The sequence below is a fragment of the Hesperophylax consimilis genome, chromosome 30, assembly GCF_061612785.1.
Source record: "Hesperophylax consimilis isolate HC1 chromosome 30, BYU_Hcon_1.0, whole genome shotgun sequence".
NCBI lineage: Eukaryota > Metazoa > Arthropoda > Insecta > Trichoptera > Limnephilidae > Hesperophylax > Hesperophylax consimilis.
The window spans coordinates 9722159-9739098 of record NC_142865.1 but is presented as its reverse complement, the minus strand read 5'-3'; the positions used below and the strand labels follow the sequence as shown (position 1 = coordinate 9739098).

General features: G+C 35.6%; 1 protein-coding gene across 1 annotated transcript in view; it reads right to left on the bottom strand.

The window, feature by feature from the left end:
* Nucleotides 1-6120: 6120 nt before the first annotated feature.
* The window catches only part of Hmbs (porphobilinogen deaminase-like protein l(3)02640), a 42465-nt gene continuing 31645 nt past the window's right edge, over nucleotides 6121-16940 (bottom strand). The window contains exons 3-7 of the mRNA XM_089649726.1: nucleotides 16328-16514; nucleotides 14137-14219; nucleotides 9967-10376; nucleotides 9206-9365; nucleotides 6121-8223 (exon numbers count right to left, since the gene is read on the bottom strand). Coding sequence (XP_089505852.1) covers nucleotides 7217-8223; nucleotides 9206-9365; nucleotides 9967-10376; nucleotides 14137-14219; nucleotides 16328-16514 — 1847 coding nt within the window. The 3' untranslated portion in view covers nucleotides 6121-7216. The remainder of the gene's footprint in view (nucleotides 8224-9205; nucleotides 9366-9966; nucleotides 10377-14136; nucleotides 14220-16327; nucleotides 16515-16940) is intronic.

Below are 16940 nucleotides of genomic sequence, written 5' to 3'. Positions count from 1 at the left end.
CATAATCCCAAGTGTTAATTAATGTGGTTTTCGACATTTAGTTTTGGTGTGTGAATTGCACAAATACCAAGAACAGCTTAGCCCCGTCATCTCATGCCGTTACATTAAGACTAAGTGCCGAAAAACACATTTCACTAATATTATATTGAAATACCGGCCTTAAGCTTTGGAACACCAGACCCTTTTTTGAGGGAAATCAAAAATGAACTGTAAAATTGTTCAAGTGCAAGCGATTCTGTTAAAAAAATTTATGCACTTTCTCATGGCATACAGGTTTAAATCGCGTATCAAAAAATTCCAGCTAGGGTGAAATTCCAATGCCAGCAGCGCATGAAACGGTTTATCGGCGAGGAAAAAATTCTTGTCTCTGGTGCACAAAGGGTTTTCCAGAGGTCAAGAGGATTAATGCGTGCGACATGGTATCACTTCGACATTCATAAACAAACACTTGACCACAATCTACACACCTGCCCCGATGATTGGCTATGTAATCCTATCCGAAACATTGGCTAAAGATGGACGAAGCACAACAAAGCATAATAATCCAAAAATTAACCACAAAAAAATGTTTCATTAATTTCAGTAGATGTTAGGAAAAACTGAGCTAACTTTGGGCTCACAACACACAGTCAATGTCCTTTATGACTGCTGTTAAGTCATTTTTGTACCGTTCTTGCTTTTGATGTGGATTTAAACACTTTGGGAAGCCTCATTCATAATTTAGTCACTTCAAAAATATAAAACATTGAATAATAATAATATAATTTAAACTAAAAGCCTAGCACAGATTCAAATCAATTCAATTATGTCTTAACCATGCTTCGAAGAGTAGCAAACATTTTCATCGCAATCTCCATACTCAATTGGGGTCACGTTAGGCACATGACAAAAAAAGAGGTCATCGATAGATGAGTTGGGCTTCAAACGAGTGAGAACTGCTAAAAATCAACAAAACTTAACACATTTTAGGAAACCCTGTGTCCAAAGCTGGAAACCACAAGGCGACATGCAAATTTCATGATGCCAGAGTGCACTGTTTTGAGAGTTTTTTTCTGGTAAAGAAAAATGAATAGATTTCTAAGATAAAATTACATAATATAAACTAACAACCTGCTGCAGAAAAAAAATATTTGTTTTTGCACAAAAAAAAAACATTTCATTAACTAAAATGAGGTTTTGTAAAATTATTATAAAAATTCTAATGTTTATATTTTAAAAATATCATATTTTTTAGGACAGGTTGTTTTACAAAAAATCAAATGTAACATTTTCATCAAATGGCCAATCAGCCAATTTGTTTTTTTTGACAGTTGAAAGGTCCCCGTCAAACGCTGATTCGAAGCCCGTTTCAGCTTTTGAACAAATTGTGATCATCAGAAGAGGACAACTATAATGTTGTTAAGCTCATCAGCTTATTACAATTTGAAAAAAATCTGAAACACACCTCTAATCAAATTATTATTATATTAAGTTTCAACTGAAAAAAAAAAGAAAAAAAAATTGTACTGAATGACCATTTGATGACTCTGTCACAAGTGAATTTCTGCGTAACAACCGGCCCTTAGCTTTGAACACTTAGGACGGGTTGTTTCGGAAAATTTGAACAATACATCAAATTTCAACGTTCATTTTCGGGTTCTGTGAAAGACTTATTCAAGTTCTGTTTTTATATCATTGTAGGCTAGTTGCTTGACAAAACTGAAATAAAAACAGAACTTGAAAAAGTCTTTCACAGAACTTTGAAAATGAACGTTGAAATTTGATGAATTGTATAGATTCTCCGAAACAACCCGTCCTTAATCTGTGATGAATTTATTTGTATTAATTATTATTTGCACGTGTAACAATAAAATTCGTTAGTATAAATTTTATAATATAATTTTAAACATTGGTACCACTTAATTTTATTAAAAGTATTTGCATGTTAACTCTAAATTAGAAAATCATTGAAAATAAGTTTTATTGATTTTAAGATTTTACGATACTTTGGGATGATAAAAACATTTTTTAAATATTAACTCTCAATACTTAAATCATTGTGAAAAATTTCTTATTTGTAGATTTCACTTTATACAATCAAAAACATTTTATTTGCTAGGATTTAACGAACTCATATTGTATTTCATTAGGAAAATTAATAGGATTACTACTAAATAATTCTCTCGTGTATTTTTAAAATTACTCTGGATGAGTAAGGATTAATGGTTAACGGCCCATCTTCCTTGTTTCTATTATCTATGCTGGAATAGATTATTAGATATCAAAACAATTTTAACATATTATGTTTCAGTGAATCAACCAATGGCTAAAATTTTCATGCTCTTCATCTAAAATAATGATTACTTTACCTTATTTACATACAAAGGAATCATGCTTTTAAATAACATACAATCATATTGCACTAGTTTAACAACAATTTCATACATTATATGAAATCATAGAAATAACTTAAATTAATTAATATTACACTCTTATAAATTACACATTTATTATAAGTTATAAGTATGATACAAATAGAAAGTATATACTTTTAAAAGAAATTACTTGAATCAGATATTTAAAGGATGAAATCATCGGTACACACTGCAGTAAATTGATTGGGGTATAGCTTTATATCATTAACTTTACAGTTGGCCAAAGAAAGGACTAAAGAAGGAGCAATTTCTAAATACATTCATTTTTTTTATTCACTAAGGACGGGTTGTCTCGGAGAATTTGAACAATTCATCAAATTTCAACGTTCATTTTCGGGTTCTGTGAAAGTCCTATTCAAGTTCTGTTATTATATCATTATAAGCTAGTTGCTTGACAAAACTGAAATAAAAACAGAACTTGAAAAAATCTTTCACAGAACTTGCAAATGAACTTTTTTGTTGTTTGTTTTTGGGGTGTTATGCCGTGTTGCGCTAACTCCTTCTGATGATGGACACTGCAACGCTGTCCGAAACGTCGGCTAAAGAAGGAGTTAGCCCAACACGGCATAACACCCCAAAAACAAACAACAAAAATGCTTTTGGCCGTGAAAATCTAAAAACTTACTTGAAAATGAACGTTGAAATTTGATGAATTGTTCAAATTCTCCGAAACAACCCGTCCTAAATCAATAACTATGCCAGAGACTGCAAAATTAATTGTGTCAAGCTGTAAGTAGGAACTTTATCAATAGATTTTCCTCAATATTAAAGTGTGTTCCAATTTTAAAGTGCAATAAAGAAGAGCAATGGTTTTGACAGGTGGATTATTGTTGGCGGGAAAACACAATTTTGGTGGGAAATTAGAGAAATATATTATGCAAAGAAAATAAATGAATCGGGATAAGTACCTACTTGACTGATACTGATTATTTAAATGTGTTCCCTTTTTAAAGCAAATAACTTGGTTTTGACAGATGAATTATTGGAGGGAAAACAGATTAAAAAAATATATGTTAATTACTTTATGGAAATTACTTTATGGTGAGAAACGTTCTCTCAATAAATTTAAAAAGAAAATTTGCACAGTAAGTGATATTTTTCATACAATATGAAATATCGTTGTACTTTAGACATATTTTTTTCTATAATTAGGTCATGGAGATTACTTTGAAGGAGTTTTAAAAACTTTATATATATATATATTTGAACCGTTGATTTTAAAATTAAAACAATATTACATTGGGAGGAATGTTGTAAATTACATCATTTTTCTTGATAAGAAAGAAACATGAATTAATCAATTACCACACAGTTTTTAAATATAACACAATTTGAAAAGTTCTAAGTTTTAATTAAAACTAACATTAAAAATATACATAAACATATATTTTAACTATATCTTTTCTATTACTTTTTTAAAAGAAAGAAACATTCCCCGGTTACGAATAACCTGACAATAATTACTTATCATTATAGCGGGAAAAATGTTACTTGTGCTAATATGAAGGACTGCGATAGCAAAGGATGGCACCAAAAATAGCTTTAGGTCATTTGGTTTTATGTCTGTGTTGAATTACCATATTTAAAACTGTGTTTTCTTACTTTGAGAGTAAAAGGAGCTATTTTAAATTAAATTGTTACTAAAATATTCTCACAAAATGGGACAATATGCCTTATCAAACATAAGTGTTATGAAATAATAAATACATATAAACAATAGCACCAAAGATTTGGTAAAATAAATATATAATTCAAAAACAGCATTATAAATTTAATAAATATTTTTTCATTTATTCCTCACAAAATAGGTTAGGTTAGGATACAAGTGCCTCGAAGTGTGATTTATACCGATTTGATAGTATATCTATACTAATGACACGAATTTACATAAGAAATTTTGCGCCAAAAAAATTGATTGTGCTCAAGAATTTCGTTATTAAAAAACGCTAGAAAGTAACCAAAAGTAAGGAAAAATTGAGCCTACTTTGGTCACACTCCATCAATCCTATCGTTTCATCTCTGCAGTGATAATAACACTACTTTAAAATAATTGTTTCTGATAAATCTTTAAAGTCAGATTTCTGAATGAATTATTTTAATTATTAATTTTAACAGTATGTATATAGCAAACTGAATGGTTATATAAAAATTATAAAGATTCAACATTTAAAAAATATTATTTAGCTATCAATTAATATTAAAAATAAATTATATTAAGCATTTCATTTCGCGTTTTTTTACAAAAATATACTCTCGCTTTTGGAATTGGTCAGTAACAACAATATGTATTATAAACTTACGAGTTAAACAGTAGACACATTATTAATTTAATTCATCAACCAAACGCTAATAGCCGCAGAAAATGTAAACATGATGAAAAAACATCCATATTGGTGACATTTAAATTGATCAGCCAATCAGGAAAAGGGGAACAAACCAAATAGCGTGCAGCGCGGGAGACGGCATGTCTGTCTTCCTTTCTGTGATTTATCAATAAATGAATCTTGCAGTATACAGTCAACTCGCATTGTCATATCACTATTTAAACGAATTTTACGAATTGCTAGGCCCTTTTGGTGCACAAATTGCAGGTTGTAAAAAACTTAACTACAAATCCCAAATAGGGTAAACAAAAGTTCAAATTTCTTTCCAAATTTGAAAATTTTGTTACATTATTTAGTTTGACACTTTTACGAATGTCTTATAATTTACCCACCTCACTCATTTTTAGCGTCCTTAAGCCAGGCGGTTTGTTTAAAAATGAACATTCAGATTCTGCACAGAAAAGTCCCACGATGCACTGCGCTGAAAACATTTGCTTTACTTTGGCAAACTTTACTTTTCTACATTGGGTCTAGTTATTTTAATGAGAGCTTTTCGGCGGTCAAAGTGCGACTGATGTCGTGGTGCCAAAAAAATGGTCACGTGGTTTGCCTCCAGCTCTTTGAAATGATACCCAAATTTCATGTCAGGACAAGTCTATAAATTTGGATGTCTATGCACCCAAATCAATTTTGATTTGGTTCATATATGTATGCAGAGTTATGAAAAAGCGCGGTCATTGTATCGCAGTATTTAAACTGCACCGTGCATTTATCTTTTGTTGGTCTGTTTACACGAAGCTAATTAATCTCCCAGCCATGCTATTAAGCAAGTTATAAAAATAACACAGTTCCAAATATTTTAGAGGATATTGCCGACTTTCTTTTTGAAAATCTATCTGAACCATAGACATATGAATATTAGTAGACCTGCCCTAAGTGATTAAAAGCGTATTATCCCCACTCCCCATACCGGTTCCATTGGAGCCGGCTGTGCTCGCGTATGGCCTCAAGTGAAATTTGAAAACGTGACGTCATCATTCTTGTGCGAACTATGGTCGAGGCATCATCGGTTCATTTTACGAAATAACACGGCAAAATGTTGACTTGTACTATGAAAACTTGTAAAAATAGATGTGAAAAAGAGAATAAACCCAATTGTCGTATTACATTCCATATATAAGCATTATTTTACTTTATTTTAAGCATATTCACATCGTATAATATGAATCAGTTGTTACTATCACATCGAGAAACGTCTGGACGCGAAACACAAAGCTGGTTGGTTGCTGGGAAGTAAATTATGAACATTTATAAAAGTGTCTTAACTAAATACTTAAACGAAATATTCGACTCTGAAAATAGAACCGAATTTTTTTGCCGAATTTGGACTTCGCAAATTTGTTCATAACGTGGCGAGTAATTTGCGCTCCCATGTAAAAATGTCAATTCATTCAAAAGCAGGTTTTACTTTTAAGAAGTAAATGGTGATATTATAATGCGAGATGCCTATTTACTGTCAGATTGATTTATTGACGAATCACAGTCAGCCTTACTCCCTTCGTTCTTCAACAGTTGATTTTACCCCTCGCCATTATCTTCTCGTCTATTAATTCCTATGTCTGTGATCTGAACACTAAAAAAAATATACATAACTCAGAGCAGTGTATTTTAAAAACAAACTGGTCATAATGTCATGAAATTGTGTGTGTGTGAGCCAACACGATGCACATAAACATTCATAACGCCTTCTAAAAAGTGTCGCTACATGTGAATGTATGGGGTTATGACGGGCCGTGTATTCAACTTACAATCTATGTTTTTGCAAAAACTCTACTCTCGATGATGACTTTGCATACAGCGAGGCAACAGAGTCGTACATCAAATTTGCTTTTTAGTTTCATCTTCATATATGTTGTGACATGATGCTTTGCTGGCTGTTTGATTGGTTAACCAGATGAACATGTTGTTTGAGCCATGACTTTGTGCTCTGTTTTATTTTGTAGCGAAGAGCGCATTTAAAGATATGCTTACGAGGTGAAGCTATTCGATGGTGAGTTTGGTTATGAAATTATTCATAGGTGGTGTTACGTTTGGACTGTAATTATGTACGATAGGACATATATTATCTATGGTTGATTCAATGCCTAAATACTTATGGTAGATATGCAATACGAGAAAGATATTATCCATGTCTTAAAATGATATTAAGGCAACTGACAATGACAGAATTTACAGCACACAAAAAACTATCAAACATCAACGTGGTTCACATCAAACACGAACAGCGGTTGGACAAAGAAAAGAACATTAAGAGAATATAACATATTAGAATAGAAGTTTGACCGGCTATGTTTTTTGTACATAGACTTCCTCTATATATATTATGAAACTTAAATAATACAGACGTGTGGTATGTAAGTAAAATATAAATACAAACGTGATATTTTTTTACCTCCATCGAAACGATGAAATCTTAATTTAAGGTTGTAGAATAATAGCGGCAGTTTTGGGTATGGAGCTCCTGATGAAATTTTGTGCGCACTTCATAACCTCGAGGGCCCCGTTTTCAATAAGCTTGTTTGCTAACTCCCTTCCCAGATCTTCACACTTGTCTAAAACTTCTTCGGAAAGATCGAAATGTTTCGTCAGACCGCAAAACAATTTGATTTCTTGCTCATTGCAAATTTCCGTGTTTAAGTTGACAGTAGAAATGGTGTCAATGATTTCCGTGGCATTGTTCTGTTTCAAAAACGGACAATTTTTAGCTTTGGGTTCGTTGACAATGTCATACTCGGGAATTGTGAGTTGCGCGTCGCTCAAATTGTTCATTTCCATTTGCGAGCTGATCGCAACGGCTTGATTAGCCATGAATGGGCATTTTTTGATGTCATAGCTCGGCCGGCGGGGATGCATCTTGACCAGGGTCTCGCTGAGTCCTTCGCCGTCAGAAAAATACGGACATTCGCCCATTACCTCTTGTCCGATCGGATATTCGACAGGACAGACACGTTTCTTACCTTCGGCAAATGGGCACAGCTTGAACAGCTTTCCGTGCTTGTTGATTAAGTTTTCAATGTCGATCGGTTCGGCGTTGTCCATCGCCGATTTCATGACTTTCATCCTGCAGCAGTTAATGATTTTTTTTTCATCCCCGCTGCCTTGACTTTCGCTTATTTTTCTTCTGCATGAAGTTTCTCCTCCGCTTTTGAACATTTTACTATCCGGTTCGTCAATCTTAACCTCTGGACATTCCCTGATCGATTCGGACAGTTTGTGTTTGCCGATCCCTTTGTTTTTTGCTTCGAACGGACAGCCCGACGGTTTGGCAGGTGTTTTAGCATCGTCGAAAATATGGATGAGTTTTTCTTGTATCTTAGTCTTTCCGTTAAGGCTCCAAACGGCGCCAGTTATTTCGAGGCGCTTGGCAGACTCAGGAGTCAGTTTGAGATCTGTGGCAACCGCTACCGGGGCACTGCAACCGCCGTCTGAAATTATAAACAACTTAATCAATTTATATTTTCATCGTGGTTTACTATAAGAAGCCAAGCGAGCCAGACAAACTACCCAATAAGGATAGAAATTTACTGATGGAGCTGGTAGGTCTATTAACAGGACGCCATTGGGAAAAGGCAAAAACTAATAAGCTCTAGAAAATGTCAAGAGGATGAAGAATGTGGTAATATTCTTAGATACCTGGGGAGTTGAATACGAGGGTAATTTGAAAAGTTTCCGACCTCATCAACATCAAAATTATATTTCCGTCCAATGGATGGCCTTGACATATGTAAACTGTAAAAATTTCAAGTCATTCTGTTCATTACTTTGTCTATGGCACTCTTCCAAAGTATTCAGTTGATATTGTCTGTCAACAGAAAATTGAGTATCACGCAGTGATAAAATTCCTTCATTTGAAAAGGGAAGAGGAAAGAAGAAAAGGAAGCGACTCCGGAAATAAAAGATGATTTAGATAGACTCTGTATATGGTGAAGCCCCTCCTTCGTTTACAACGGTCAAACATTGGATGGCCGAGTACAAAGGTGGTCGTACAAGAATTTAAGACGAGGAACATTCGAAAACTGCTACAACTGACGAAATGATCGATTTAGTGCATTAAACTGTGATGGAAGATCGTCGATTGACTGTTAAATACATTACTGAGGCTTGTGGGTTATCATTTGAATGGATGTACCAGTCTTTACATCAAGATTTGGATATGAGAAAATTATCCGCGCACTGGGAGCCGCGCTTGTTGAAGTTTGACCAAAAGCACATACGGACAGACATGTTGCGCAAGTGGCTTAGCCTGTATCAAAAAAATCCAGCGGAATCTGATCCAGCATTGGACCAAATGTATCGAGTTGTATCGGAAACAGGAGACATGGACAAACTCACAATGACAAGCCTAGTAGACTGTATTAAAGGGATTGGGCTACGGTCAAGAGAATAAGGTGAACAAGGGAGACGTACCCAGTGTCTTGAGGAAGCTCCTCTCGGCCAGGACCCTGCAAAAGGTGTCTGCGTGGTTGAGGGGAGCCAGCATCTGGAGAATTGCCGTGTTGGTGGCCATGCATTCGATAGCTAGTGCCCCCTGTCCAACTGCGTACAAGACATCTTTACAAGGTAGAACCTGAAACGAAAAAAATACATTAATATTATACTGTAATTGATTTGGAATTATAAATGTAAATCTGGCACTGCTGTAAACTGCAATCGTTGTAAACTATATTTCTGTTATAGAAAAAACCATGAGGTACAATCAAAGATATTAGAAGAACGAGATGTGCTATGAGCAGTTCATACTGTGTGGAATTGTTTTGCCCAGTGTCGCCGGTTTTGTTCACCAATACTACTGCACACCTTCGCTTACGCTAAGGTATCCGCACTAATACATAGAACAGATTTCTGTGCGTACACGCCCTGATAGTATTCAAAGTACCCTAATTAGGTAGTACTCCGCCTACGGTCCGGCGGCCAACATAGCATATCTCGTTCTTCTAATATCTTTGGGTACAATGGATCCTATTAGTATACCATCTATGGTAACAACGTATATGCTATCTGTCTATCTAACAAACATCGCATTTGGTTAATCAGTTGGATCCCTGGTCATAGATTATTGTTTTCTCCATAGTTTTATTTTAAAATATTGAGATCAGAACAAAGAATTTTTTTTTTGTATCAACAAAATCCATCCCAGCGACTGCAAAATTAAATATGTCAATCTTTACCTGAGATATCCTGCTTTGCCAGCCCATCCTCTCCAGTCCAGCTTGAGCCAAGATGAGGGCCACGTAATTCGGGACATCTTTCAGCTCCATTCCGGTCTTGTTTAACTCTGGGATTCCATTCAAAGCTGCATTCGTTCCGGTCAAAACCGCCGAGGGTGTTCCAGTTGACAATTCGTTCGCCGTTTTGTTGGAATAAACGGCTGAAGATGTTCCATTTGTCAATTCAATGGTTTTATTTGTTTCTTCGAGGGTTTGATTAAGTTCTGTCTCGGCTTCCGTTAGTTGAGGTTTGGACTTGCAATTGAAGTCCAGTTTTTTGAGTCTCGTGTTGAGATTCCCACGGATATCGACCACTTTCAAATGCGGGTGACTTCTGTTGATCTGAGCGGTGCGACGAAGAGAAGATGTTCCTGCAATTAAAAGATTTATTAATTTACTCTTTTATACGTCCAGAGGGCATTTACATTGGGTACATGAAATGGTACATTTTTATACAATGGTTGCATACATAGAATAAAGAAGAAAACTAGAAGTGCTTTTTTCCATACAAATTTTAATGGAAACAAATGTTTCATTTAGCTCGGCACTCTGTCTCACAGAACTGAATAGCCAGGTACTTTCTAAATTTTCTCTACCTCATCTCCTTCCTCTCCCCTTCAACCTCACAACATACCCCGATAATTGGGAAGGTCATTGGCTCCGGCAGTTTGGACTCTTGTAAAGTATTCACATAAAAAAATAATAGCCAGATATTATACAGGGTTTTCCAATAAGAGGTGTTATTTTGATATTCAAAGAAACTTTTCCCGTAAAAGATCAATGGTTTCGTTGCTTGTGTGGCACGTAGCGCCGTCTTGTTGAAAGTAAACGTTGTCCAGATCAATACCATCCAATTCCGGCCATAAAAAATCATTAATCATCTCTCGATAGCGCAATCAATACACCGTAACTGTTGCTCCAGCCTCATTTTCGAAAAAGTAAGGTCCAATGACTCCGCCGGACCATAAACTGCACCAAACAGTCACACGTTGAGGATAGAGAGGCTTTTCAACAATAACTATTGGGTTTTCCGAGCCCCAGATGCGACAATTTTGCTTGTTGACGAAGCCACCGAGGTGGAAATGGGCCTCATCACTCAAGATGATTTGCATTTGATTCACTCAAGTGAATTTTAATAATTTCAATGCGTTGTTGAAGCGTGTATCGTTCCATTTTTATTAATGGCGTAGTTTCTACTTGTCAAATATCTACCGAAATAGCGGGCTATTAAAAATAACACCTCTTATTGGAAAACCCTGTATATACCCAACTTTACCTTTAAAATAAAAAGTAGAAATGAAAGAAGTTAACATTATTTTTGCAGAGTAAGTTAGGTTAAACATCGATACTTTAAAATAAAAACCAATTTGTCAGCAGATAAAATATGTGCATAGCATTAATTAGCATTTCAATGGTAACCAAATGGGCAGCATCCGGCCAAAATGTTCCCAATAAATAAATCAACATACATAAATGATTTGTTGTGCAAAACAACACTATTTTTGCAAACTTAATAAAAAAGCAACGAGGCGGCCGTTTTCATAAAAAAAACCTAATTTTGAATTTCTGGCCAAAACATTTTTTTATTTATTTATTTATTTATTTATATATATATATATAAATTACAAACAATACAAAACAAAATGAACCTTTGTCTGTCCAACTGGGAAGGATTCCCGTTTCAGGACAGCCAAATTGTGTATTTAGTACATAATATTCTTACAATGGAATGGCGATGCTGTCAAAACAAATTTTGAGAACATTGTTGATTGCATTCGAAGTGACAGGATGGTTTCTTTATCCTTGAAAGAATCGCAAAGATGTAATTTATTACCAGGGTCAATTTGGATAACATTAGTAATAATATACTTGCATACTTTACGGCTCAAACTGATATGGAAGCCATCCCGTTACTTATAAATCTCCTTTAGTATTACTGTGAAATATAATATGATTTAAAAGTGTTCGAAAGTGGAAACACCATGCTTTACATTTGCATTTAAAAGTTTACTGTAAATGCTTCCAAATAATTGTAATATTTTCGATAAAGTCATCGACTGCCATTGCTTGCATGTTTGTGAAAAGATTTGTGAATTTTTTATTAACCTTTCCCTTACTGTGCTAAAAAAATCCACGCGTTCCGGTGCTGTGTAGTCAATACACATCTCAAAATAAGCGATTTAATATCGGAAAAATATGAATATTCACAGCTAATCGTTATGTTTATTATATTTTATATCAAAAGTGATAATAATTGTAATTTAATTGCTGAAAACATGAAAAAACCATCGGCAGATGCTAAAGAAATGTGCGAGAGGTCCACATCTAACGACGGTTCGCGGCCAACTGGCTAGCGGCTGGCACAAACACAGCTGTGCGGTCGTAGGTATCGATGGTCTAAATCAAAATACAACTGCAGACATGTGGATGTCTCATGTTCCCGCATAGCAGATTAAAGCGGGCCATCAATAGCGTGTCATTTCCTCGCACACTCTTCGCGTATTAGTATCACACGGTTGATTGTATTGGTGTATTTGTTCCCGATTTTTGACAAAAATCTCTGATTTTTAATTGAATTTGAAAACTATGTAAAATATTATTTTTTAATTCAGTGCATAAATGTATAACGGAGGAATACCTAAAATCTGAACCCAAAATTTATTATATTTATAGAGTTATTAAAGTTATTAGAAGCAATGTGTAGTAAATACACACCACAGATAAGGAAAGGTTAACACACTTCAGGCGGGAAAGTTAGTTCTACCCGTTCGGTCGATTGATGCTTAACGCCGGGAAGGGTGGTTCTACCTTTTGCGCTGGCCTCATTTCAATGGCAGAAAAGATGGAATTATTCAATGTTTTTACATGAATATTATACATATATACCAATCTCTTTGTAAAGGTCCCAAATATATGTACATAATTATCGAATCGTATGAAAAAAATTTTCGTGCCTTTCATTTACATCGATATTTCAACAAAAGGATAGTAAATTATTATTTAATATGATAATTCGATTCCTGGAATGAGGGTTTTTATGACCGTGAAACCCAATTCGAATCTCTATCTCTATCCGCCCAACTTAAATCCTATGTGCAAGCGAGCGAGAGATGTCGGGCATATTTAAAGAAAGCAGGTATGGGCAAATACGGATAGGCGGACCGTAATAAACATATTACAAGGTGAATTGAGTTGCATTTCAAATAATATTCGATTTCCATTTAGTACTTTTATAGCTTGGATATGCATGAGTTACTATGTAGAATTTTTTTATTAAAATATTTAAATTATTTTCGAAGATATAGCGAGGGATCTTTATTTTCGCCCGGAGACAACGTAGCGCCAGCACACAGAAAAACACGCCAGAAATGTGATAATATGATCCATAGAAGCCCGAGTAAATCAGGCCTCCAAGAAGTTGGGCGTCTTGTACAGGGCTAGGAGATTCTTCAACAGTGACCAGCTGCTGACCCTGTACAAGTCTCAAGTTCGCCCAACTATTGAATTTGGGAGCCACCTTTGGGCTGGTGCCCCAAAATACTTGATAAACCTGCTTGAATCTGTGCAAAGGAGAGCGATCCGTCTGATTGACAATCCGTTGTTAACAGACCGATTGCCTTCTCTAATGCATAGACGCAATGTAGGCATGCTGTGTCTGTTCTACAGGTATTTCAATGGAGCCTGCCCCAAGGAACTAGCAGCATTGATTCCTGATGCACCGGTGCACGTGCGCGAAACTCAACGGACACGAACTGAACACCCGTTCACGGTTGACGTTGGCTTCATGAGAACGGGCCGTTTTTACGACTCATTTTTGTGTAAGTCGACTCGTATGTGGAACGAGCTACCGGCATCTGTTTTTCCTCCCTCCTATAATCCGAGCCTCTTCAAGGCCCGCATTAACAAATGGGACAGGGACACTCTTAAAAAAAAAAATTTTAAAAAAATCTGTAAATAATGGAAATTTTCATTGTTCTTTCATTCATTCATTTCTTTTGTTAGTCTGAGGATTTCACCATTAAGATGAAAATTCTCGCAATATTCCCCGTTTTGAGAATATTCCCAGGAATTTACCCATTGCTAGACACGGCTAGGGAAAGTTATGAAACATTCATCAGATGTTGAACTCACCTATGATAGATCCCGGAGGTAAAGTGGCCAAGGTGTGACCGTGGAAGTCTTCTCGGAGCACCAGAGCATCCCGAGGATCCTCTCTGTAAAAAATATATCAAATTAATTGAGAATTGGAAAACAGCGTCATGTAAAAAAGTGAGTTCTCACATTTTGGTTGTTAAACATTTCATTTGACTGTGGTGACCATATAGAACATTGAAAGTCTAATAGATTTAAATGTAATAAGGTATTTCAATTAATAGATAACACGTTTTATCTATTTTAGTCAATTCATTCATAAGTTTTGAATACAAAACACGTTAAAAAAAAAAAATTACGTTATTTTTCATCTATCTATATATAGGGTTTTCCAATAAGAGATGTTATTTTGAATAGCCCGCTATTTCAGTAGATGTTACTTTGGAAGCTGTCATTTTTTGACATTTGACAAGTAGAAACTACGCCATTAATAAAAATGGAACGATAAACGCTTCAACAATGCATTGAAATTATTAAAATTCACTTGAGTGAATCAAATGCAAATCATCTTGAGTGATGAGGCCCATTTCCACCTCGGTGGCTTCGTCAACAAGCAAAATTGTCGCATCTGGGGCTCGGAAAACCCAAGAGTTATTGTTGAAAAGCCTCTCTTTCTTCAACGTGTGACTGTTTGGTGCGGTTTATGGTCCGGCGGAGTCATTGGACCTTACTTTTTCGAAAATGAGGCTGGAGCAACAGTTACGGTGAATGGATTGCGCTATCGAGAGATGATTAATGATTTTTTATGGCCGGAATTGGATGGTATTGATCTGGACAATGTTTACTTTCAACAAGACGGCGTTACGTGCCACACAAGCAACGAAACCATTGATCTTTTACGATTGAATTCGAAAATAACACCTCTTATTGGAAAACCCTATATATATATATAAATATAAATGTTCGTTTGTTTAAAATCGTAAATCTCGGAAAGTTCTCCACTGATTGCTTTGAAAGTTTGACACAACGTTTCATTCGAATACGCGTGTGTTTTTGGGTACTTATATTATATGGATGCCACCTGTGACTGGTAAAAACAAGCTTTTTTTTAAAAACAGCGCCATCTGTTGGACGTAAAAGCAACACGGGCTATTATACCTCTACCTGCACAGACAGACTGAGCCACAGCAACACGTGGAGGGGTACAGCTAGTATATTTTTATTTATTTTATTTTTATTGCATACTGAAATAAAACCATCATAATGACAAATATTCCAAGCACAAACCGTCAGTTTCAATTGGGTAATGGTTGACTTGTATTGAGAGCGAGCTATCACCATAGGCCGTCACCATTGGTCTCATACTGTCGTCTGTGGTTGAGTTTTTAAAACGATTGTTACTGTGAACGTGGTTGAAAATATAGCCCGTAATTCAAATGTATCAAACAGCGTTATTTCGATAATGCTGTTTTCCACATAAGGGCTCAATTATGCTAATCTGCTCTACTTTTATTTAACCCTTTCAACACCAGGAACTTTCTCAGGGACACGAAGAAAAAGAATTATATTTCTTGAATCTGTTAAACAAATAGCAATGTATTGATAACGATGTAGAATATTCCTTATGGCATCTATTTTTTTCTGCTAGGTTGCAATCTTTATCCCCACGACAAAATTCCGCGTGAATTATTATAATATATTGAATATATTTTTTTAAATAAATAATTGAATTAAATAAAAAATTAACACATTGAAAGCTCTAAAAAAATAATCTGAGCTATGCATAAAAAAACACAAATAATTATTATCTGCAATATTATCAAGCATAAACTATGCTTTATATATGGAAACAAAAGTAGAGTGGTGAAGGGGTTAATAAAGTAAGTCAGTACGGGTAATGCACCCATTGAGGCCCATATTATCAAATATTATTGTATCAAAAAAAAAAATTATTTAAAAAGAAAAATTTCAGCAAGTTTTTGACCAAAGACCATATCTCCTGGTTCAACAATATTATATTCAACTCTCCAGATATCTGAGTCCTCTTCCCGTCAAGGCGACCGGACATTAGGACAATAAATGAAAGGGTGTTTTTTGAGATGATTTTCTCCAGCTTTTGCTCTCCACTCCAAACTGCTGCATTTGTCATGTGTGTATGAGGTGACAGTGTCCAGTTAATATTCTCCCTCCGTATCATGGTCATCATAACCTAACTGTAAGTATAGATTACCTCTCCAGCACGGCTCCGATGGCCATATTGTGCGGCAGGCTTGTGGGCAGGTCCTTAAGGGAGTGCACCACGAGATCCACGGCGCCCAGTCGCAGCGCGTCCTCCAGGTCCTTGGTAAAAAGAGCCTTCTCGCCTATCTTGGGCAGCGACACTGTGTCCACACGGTCGCCCAGGGTGGTCATCTTTACTGGAAACCCAAATGACAAATACAATGAAACTCGGGTTATTAACCTCCCGGGGTTAAATCGTTAAACATGATTTATAACTTTACAACCGGCATCATACGAGCATGAGTTCGTCTTTGAAAAAATCCTGACAGAAAATAAATATGTTTTTTTGGGAACGGAACCGGTGTTGATGGAATTTGTGGGAGCTGCTCATGTAGGGTACCTTCATGCGCATGTGTTCAAACCAGTAAGACGCCTAGCTCTACAGAATCATAACTAAGTACTCCACATATATATTATACTGTATATACATGGTGTCCGGAAACTCGTAGTACAAGCCGGAAACTCGTAGTACAAGCCGGAAACTCGTAGTACAAGCCGGAAACTGGAGAATGTATACCACACGGGGAACCCAAATAAACATAAAGATTTTTGATTTGAGCATT